This window comes from Ascaphus truei, chromosome 5 (genome assembly GCF_040206685.1).
Source record: "Ascaphus truei isolate aAscTru1 chromosome 5, aAscTru1.hap1, whole genome shotgun sequence".
Classification (NCBI taxonomy): domain Eukaryota; kingdom Metazoa; phylum Chordata; class Amphibia; order Anura; family Ascaphidae; genus Ascaphus; species Ascaphus truei.
The window spans coordinates 245,963,331-245,972,330 of record NC_134487.1 but is presented as its reverse complement, the minus strand read 5'-3'; the positions used below and the strand labels follow the sequence as shown (position 1 = coordinate 245,972,330).

The following is a 9,000-nucleotide window of genomic DNA, read 5'->3' as shown; positions in this document are numbered from 1 at the left end:
CCCCTGCCTTAGAACACATCAATTTGCACACAAAAAAATTGTTTTTCGTACAAATCCGGTTCTTTCGAATTCTCCTCCATGTGCTAAATATATAAAGTAATTTAGAATAGTATCATCTTTTTGTAAGATCAAACCTTTACAGTCATACCCTGTGCTGCATAATGGAATTGGTGATATAGAATTTTGTTTTAAGAGTTTTTATGTAGTGTGATATGAAATACATATTTTTGCTGATAACAGAAACAGCTCTTGTAACTAAGATTGCTAACCACAATTGTATGTTAAACCATAGCTTGATAAGAGTGATGGAATGGGAACCATGGACTCTGATTTACTGCTGCAGCAGACATTAATAGCAAATGCCTTTTTCCCTTAACAACCTGTATTTTCTCTCTTAAGTGTAGATTAGGTTTCTAAATCTTCTATGTTTTGGAGACTTTGAAAAGCACTGGTGCCCTTGGGTCAAGTATTTCTCTTCTTGTAATGCCTTGGTATAAGAGTGTAAGGATAAACCCATTGTGTCAGTATAAATAGCATTTGATTTCTCCATCTGGAATAGCAATCTGAAAAAAACAAGATTAATCATTGTAGCACATACTTATTCCACATAAATTATTCGAGGTTGCTCAAAAGACAAATCAACACAATTCTCTACTGCCAAATAAAAAAACGAGAACCTTGAACTAAAATTCATCATGAAATACGGCATTCTGTCTAGATGAGGAAAATACTGACTACCCATTCATCACATTTCCACATAAAAATAGTTTGTACTGTATGATGTTGTCAGGCTTTTGTGGATCCCTTTAGACCAACTGCTGGGATATGACTTTGACGTATTTTCCCCTTTATTAAAAAAAATAAAAATAAAAGATCAGCCAGCTCTAGGGCACGACCTAAACCCAAATTGCAGAGATACTCATACAGTACGTAATTAATGTCTCCTCTCCACATACATTTACCTAGGTGGATCTACAATATATTGAGATCAATGGTGTGGTCAATGGGAAATTAGCACTGTAGTACTAGGACATGCACTTGATTATCAGGTTACCATGCTGAAATCATGTCTAGTGATAGCCCTTTGGAAGTCAATGAAGTTCACAGCTCTGATGCACTAATTCAGCTCATTTAGAATTTTTTGTTTCAGTAGTTCAAGGTTCTCGAGAAATGTCAACTTATTGTAGGTTGTTTTGTAGGGGATCAACATGAAAGCTCTTCCTTGATTAAATGGTACTGTATAGAGCTTCTAAAACCTCACATATACAGTATCTTCTTCAAGTGTTTTTGATCCATGAAAAGCCTTTTTACTGGACCCCTAACAGGTACAGTATGATGTCCGAGGGGCCCACAATAAGAATCATATTGTTCAGTTTTTTTTTCTTGCATCTGAATAGTTGCAAGGAGACATTTCAATTTGTATGCTCAAAATACATTCAGAAGATTTCAAGATCTTTTTTTATCAAAATAAATCTTTGTATAAAGCCCCATAATCAATTTGCTGCCAAACCATCCTCCCCATGCTGGAAATTAGTTCAGCTTCTTGCAAATGCCAGCATCCACGCTTTGCTTAAATATATATATATATATATATATATATATATATATATATATATATATATATATATATATATATATATATATATATATTACGAACGTTGATGAAAAAAAAAGTTAATTTAATGTCAAAGTAGGAAACAATTGTGCGTCAATGCCATTTAGCAGCCCAGGAATGCCTATTACTTGTCCGTCAGGCACCACACCTAAGATCCTCAACTACTGTTTTGAAGGAGGTGCACATGTACCTGTGTTGTGCTGAATCCTTTCAAATGGATGGGACACAAATTTGCTCCAGCATGTGGAAAATGGCTCCACAACATATTAAAGAGGAAACATATTGGTCGACCATGCACAGCAAAAGCATAGGGACCTATTAGGGTCACTTTTTATCTAAAAAATGTTGGTAAAAAAACAGAGCCCTAGACAAAGGCAGACATCACAGGGTGGCCCCAATAAAAAAAAGTTTTATTAACGTCTCATGAACAAACAAAAATGCACCACCTATGCGTTTCATGCTACATGAGCACTTTATCAAGGCACTTTTTATCTAGGCTAGAATCAAAGCCACAATCGAGATGCCTCGCCTCCTCTCTCTGCTAATGGTAGTGGGTTTTATCCAGTGTGTTGGTTGGATTATACAGATGCAGCCACCATTATCCGATCACTTGCCTGGGTAAAAACTAAGGCATCTCACAGTAAATGCCTCAACATGCCTCAACATTTCTGTGAGATTCCTAATGGCCCATTGGATTAACACACCAGGGATCATTCAGTTTGAATGGGACTGCAGGGATCCCTCGCTGTGTTAACCGATGGGTCATTAGGAATCTCACAGAAATGTTGAGGCATGTTGAGGCATTTACTGTGAGATTGCCCCAGATTTTCCAAGGCAAGTGATCGGATACTGGTGGCTGCATCTGTAAGTAAACTCAGAGCCCAAGCAGAGATTGTTGTGCCCATTAATTGTAGAGGATCCCACTGTCAGGATTGCCATGCCCATTATAGTGACATCTATATAGTATACTGTATGTGCTCATTCCACTTTAAATATGCCCAAACAAAATGAAACTCTGAAAAATAAGAAATGCTAAATATTCAAACTTACATACCTTCTTTAAATAACCCAGTTGCCATGTAATTCTCCAACTCCGTAGCACTAGCTTTCTTAGCAGCAGTTCCCTGCTGGTTCTAAGTAGCAAGGGGTCTGCTTGTAAGGCATCCTGATTGGCACCAAACTGTTAACATTTATTTGTGCCCACACATATATCAGAAGCAGTGGGTTATTTCACTGAACGTTCAATATCCCACTAATGTGAAGGGAACTCCCACATACTCACTTAACAGTTTTTCTCCTAATAATTTTTGTACGCATCAAACAGTTCCAACTGATCCATCAAGCAGCATCAGGCAATGAAGAACATGCCAATCTTTTATTGGCTGCAATGATAACTTATTATTTCAACCAATGATTTTTCACCATCTTGTTGCTTAAGATATGCAAAAAGTTAAATTTATTGAAAGCTGCTTTTATTAATCCTCTCAGCCAGAATGCCTACTCCACAGGTTGAACAGCAGTAATCTCAGACGTCATGCCATCAACTAGAAGAAAATAAGAACTTATTTTTTGAAACCTGAAGGAAAAAATGCAAGCACAAAAGGTTGATGTTTCCTGTTTGAAAGTATTAGCTGCACTTGCTTTGCTGCATTTTGTTAAATTTACAAGTACGTGCAGCTACCTTTACCTATTTACCTTTTTCAAAAGCCAGTATTAGCCTCCAAAAACAGGATTTTAGAGTCACCAAACTAGACACTAATTGTAGGTACAGTAGCATTATTAATACAAATGTACAATTAGAGATGCAGCCGCAAAAAAACAAGTGTAAATCCCCGGCATTTATTTGCAATTTGTGGCTCCCTTACTGAGTTTCATAGGTGAAGATATTCCGTGCACCACCTGCCGTCCAGATATACTGAATTGTAATTACATAAATAACCCCACAAATGGTTTTGTCAGCTGACCGTAGTCTAGCCACGGATGAGCCGTGGTGAACAAAGTTCTCACGCAGCTGTAATCTTGCACCTTGTCACGGGGACAGTAAGTCTGGCTAGATCTGCAGTTACCACAAAGTTCATCCAGCTGCTGTCCAGCTCCAAAAGTCTTCAGGTTGACACCTCATAAGTCAAAACATACAGTATGTGTTAGAAGTTCTACAACGACAATAGAGGGCCCTTTTTCATCTGCTGTCATCTTACTTTCTTTAGTACTTGCTGATAGCGCAAGCAGGCAACATCATGTCCAGTCATCCAAATGGTATCAGTCAATGCTGTAATGATCAGCTGTTGATCTGGATACATAAACAGGATGTCACTCAAAAGGGGCTAAAATGCCCATGTATGTGAGATACTAGATTTAACAAGATAGCAATAGAACATAAACATGCTATATGGCTAAATATTTAGTATTCGGAAATACATATTTTTTTCTCCTGCACAAAGTACAGTAGGAAAGACAAAGCATGCAGGGTCTCAAAACAAGGCAGCCTTATATATTTTAATAAATCAACCACGTCGAGCAGAAGCAACGCGCATCATTTTTCAGTAACGCTCTCTGACACTCAGAGCCACAATATTTCATAATACAATACTTAATTTACATTGTTTTCTCATCAATAGAAGCATGTTAGCATTTTCGAGCTACGAGCCGCACACAGAACGTGTGAACTGGTGAGAAATGTAATCTGATTTTACAAACGTTCTACACATTAAGTATTAGAATGTCCTAATCATCAGCAAACATAAGAATATGTCAGCGTAGCCTGAAGCATCCTATATTCTCTTTACAAATAGAGAAATGTTGGAACAGTGGAACTAATATCTCAGAACCCATATTATGCTTCTTGTTTTATAGCTCCACTCCTCTCATAAATTTCACTTATGTATTATTTACCCTTTTACTGCTCGGGGGCCTGCAATGCACTTTGGAGCTATATGCTGTGCCCTTTATGTCACCAAAGCTGTTGATGGTAGAAATCAGACCTAGGAAAATAATCTTCAAAATAGATCTGATTTTGACGGATGCTAAATAAACAGAAAAAGAGTGACCGGAGGGGTTGATATTGGGAGAACAACAGGGAGCTGTCATCTTTACTCTTGTGACCCCCTAATTACTAGGAAAAATGGTTAAATAATTAAAAAATATATAACTTGGTGGCAAGTTTGTTGAAAGGAACACATTGCCAATCAATCAAAAGAAATCCGTTGAACAGTAATGATGTTTTTTTCTCTTGAGTCTCTCACTGTTAATCATTATTAATAAGGATGATGGACACAACAGAACCCAACCAGAATAGGAAAATATTTAACTCCTTAAGTGCGGGAGGTACTCCATACATTTCATTCTTTTACATCAAGGCAGTTTTATCTGATTTCAAATAGATTTGGAACACTGCATAAAGTTGAATTGAAATGTGGGACAGATTAGGGATTCACATGTTTTATGACCAATAAAACAGACTAGCAACTGCTGCCGAAGGTTGACAAATTGCCATTATGGGAGCACATAGAAAAAGGAGTTCCCATAATATATATCATGGATCTTAAATGGTCAATAACAATATTGCTCCTTCTTAAGATAAGTAATTTATATGTTCTATGTTATTCAAGTCAATTTCCACTGAATTGATATTAAGTGGCTGCTGGGTTGAAATGGTAGTTACTCAACTGTGTATAAGTGTGACTTATAAGACCTTTATCATCACTGGCTTTCTTCCCAGAATTTCCTTTTGGCCTCTCTTTAACTGTAATTATATTTATTTTAGTACTTTATTACTTGGTATATCTTATTATTTCTCAAACTACAAGATGCTTAATGTTCGAGGTGCCACAAATGAACATAAAGCTGTATAGTACGCATCTATTTTTATATATTTTTATATTGGTCAATAAATTTAGCTTGAAGCCTCACCTATTGTCATTTGTAATCTCATTGAGAGGGCATGACATATTGGTTAAGATGATGATCATGAATGCAAAGGCATGTGGGTTCAATTTCTTCTCTGATCCTTTTCATGATAGTGGATAATGTGTTGCTTGTACTGAAAAAGCAAGTTTAATGTGTCCCCAACAATGGATCATTAACTTTACTTTTGTGTTTTGATAGTTATTGCAAACGTTATTCAAATGATAGCAAATCATAGTTGAATACATTTCTTTTGTGACTGGGATTCACTACGTAGTCCCTTGGTAACCCAATTAATTGTTCCAGGACACACAGGATGAAAAGCAACGTGGCTCCGGGCATAGAAAAAGCCACAGCTGCCTGTGCAGGGTCAATTTGTCAAAATGGTACTCCCCATATAGACATTTCATGCTGCCATGGGATGCTGCGGTCAGGATTCCGCGGGTTACCCCGACAGCGGGAGATGTATTAAGTCTGGTCACATCTATAGCTGTGGTCCATTGCCCATTCCCTATGAACTAAATTCACTGTGTGGAAAGGTCGGCACCTTTTACATTAAGTGTATTAAGGAATATGTGCAAATATGACCTTGAATCGTATTTATTATTTGTTGGCTTCTCTCTGCATAGAAAAGCTTGTACAAACCTTTTGGAAGGTCTGTTAAAGCAAATAAATATTGTACAGAGTCATAGCTGATTTATTTGTCCAAACAATTCCTTTTATCTTTTCTGCACAATAAATTCACTGCAAAGGCACTTGGCAATAGATTGTAGCTACATAAAGTACAGATGATGCAATCTTTATTTTACCTACTGATAACACAGAATATTGCATTATAATGCAGAATATCAGTTTCCATAGGATTCAACGGCAGCGATAATGCAAAATATCGCCAACTATTGGACCATGAGGAGCCAATGAGAGCAATAACCCTGGATAAATCTGTGATTACCTAGGGGTCATTCAGTAAGCTGCGATAGTGCTGATTGGAGCGCAATCACATGGAAATTACTATTTATTTTATCGCAAGTTTTTAAAAAAACTTTCACCAATTCGTCAAGCTTTACTGGGCTAAAAAAAAAAATCATAAATGATGTAGGATTCTGTTAAATTTGCAGAGACCAAGAGAGGGAAAGAACTATAGCATATTACTGAATAGCCCCCTGGGTAAATAAAAACCGTAGATGCAATCTACTGCCAAGTGTCCTTGCAGTGAAGGTACGATACAGAGAAGCTTACGCTGTATAATATGTACACGATTTGTTTGTACAGACTTTGCAAAAGGTTTACAGGAGCTTTTCTTTGCAGGTGCAAAGTCATAGTTGCCCACCGCCTCCAAATATCTGTTCACAATGAAAGTTTGAGAATATTTACAGAATATGTGTAACTTGCAGTGTATCTTGGAAATCCCACAAAGGACTCACCATTGTTGTGTTCTATCTACATCTAATGCATAAATGTGGGGACTAATGCTGGACACATCTATATCTCAATGAATTGTTTCTGCTAAAATGCCATCACAAAATATATGGGGCTATATTAGTAACTGTGACTTCCTTTTCCCAGGTCCAACAAATCACCACAGCCAGTCGACACTTCGGCCACCACTTCCCCCTCCTCATAATCACACGCTGTCCCACCATCACTCTTCAGCCAACTCTCTCAACAAGAACTCACTGACTAACCGACGGAATCAGATCCATGCACCAGCTCCAGCTCCCAATGATCTGGCTACTACTCCCGAATCTGTTCAGCTTCAAGACAGCTGGGTACTCAACAGCAACGTGCCACTGGAGACCAGGTAAGTGTGAAACCTTACTTTAAAGCGGCAAGCCAAACTGGCAAAGATTTTTTTTCCCCCATAGGATTGAAGCAGTGGGTTTCTGGAGTTGAACTCCCGTTAATGCTTTCGGAGATACTTACCTCCGTAGTAGTAGGGTTGCTGGTATCCAGTCCGCTCAGCTAGCATGGATCACATAATGGCCACTTTTCAAAGCTCCCATGCCCTGTGGGCTAATAGGAAGACATGACATCATCAGTGCTTCTTCCTATTGACCCATGTGACGCGGTACTGTAGCTTTATAAAGCAGAGGGATACAGGCACCTAGTACGGAGGTAAGTATCTCTGGAAGCACGGAGACACCTGCTTCAATCCTCTGTTACTTCTAAATAAAATAAAAAAACACCACAGGATTGCCCCATTAACAAACCTGTACAGTATTTTGTTCGAGTTTGTGGACTGGTGTTTTTAAATAGTTACATAGTTACATAGTAGATGAGGTTGAAAAAAGAAATGTGTCCATCAAGTTCAACCTATGCTAAATTTACAATGAATCCTTCCACTTAATAAATAAGTCAGACCACATCTTTCTTGTGTTTATTAAGCAGTGCTTCTCCAGAATGCTCTTTACAGCATGGCTTAGTAAACATAACCCTTTTAGAGCAATTTAAAGTGTCTTCATGCTTGGAATTTGTCTTAGAGAGTAGCACTGCTTAGTATACATGGCCTTCTACGGCTTAGTCTCCTGAAAGGGGATATAAGGTGTATTCCAGCAGAGATGGGGCCTGATTGTTGCCTTTGCAAATAGAGAAAGAGAAAATATGTGGATTATGGTCATATTATATATGATTGTATATTGGCAGTGCTGCTGTCATTTGTATTAGCTCCTTGCTGATAAAATGGATATAGTACACCCACACCCAGTCTGTGTTTGATTAGGAAAACAACAATGATTGCATGAGATGTAGTGTAATACCGATTGTAATCCTTGCATTGCAAGATTGGGGTGTAGCAGTGTGGGGTTAATATGACTATAGTAATGCATGCTGTTGCATGATGATGTAGAGTGTGTAAGTGTACATGTGTTACCCTCCCTGCAATGAATATGTGTGAATAATGAGTGTAACATATTTTTAAAATGTGTGTAAAATCAGTGGCATACGTTCCTCAGCAGCACCAGTGTCATTGGTCTCAACTCCTTCTACAGTAAGACACAAAAATCAATATATTCCATTATAATGTGTATGCTTTTAGTTCCTCTATAACTGCTTATTATTATTTTACCCATGGCTTATTCCCCCACAGACACACGTGAGGGAACAGAAAAGAGTTAAATACTGTACACTGACACATTGACGGTTAAAGATGCATGTCCAAAAGATTCCATAATACCCTTTTAATAGCAACATTTTTCTTTAGCTTGGTCCAGATGTATCCAACGTTATTATCCCTTTGATATGATGTAACGCATGTTACTGCAAGTTTTTCAATGGTAATGAGTGTGCAATCTTCTTAACACATGCCATATTAACTGCGTTATTTCTCACATTATTCCATGTTGGAAGGGATAATGGTATTGGCTACATCTCTATATAGTACATGTTTTCTTTTAAATAAACCCATTTTTTTACCCCAACGTCTCTACTATGAGGACTACTGTGAAGCTCTGATCGTGCCACATGGTAACTGTGACCGTTTGTAA

At 37.8% G+C, this 9,000-nt stretch overlaps 1 protein-coding gene across 8 annotated transcripts in view; it reads left to right on the top strand.

The window, feature by feature from the left end:
* Positions 1-9,000, top strand: part of TENM2 (teneurin transmembrane protein 2) — a 2,373,952-nt gene that overhangs the window by 1,859,410 nt on the left and 505,542 nt on the right. For all 8 annotated transcript variants that reach the window (XM_075601896.1, XM_075601894.1, XM_075601892.1 and 5 more), the window contains one exon: positions 7,085-7,319. In XM_075601896.1, the coding sequence (XP_075458011.1) occupies positions 7,085-7,319 (235 nt within the window). The remainder of the gene's footprint in view (positions 1-7,084; positions 7,320-9,000) is intronic.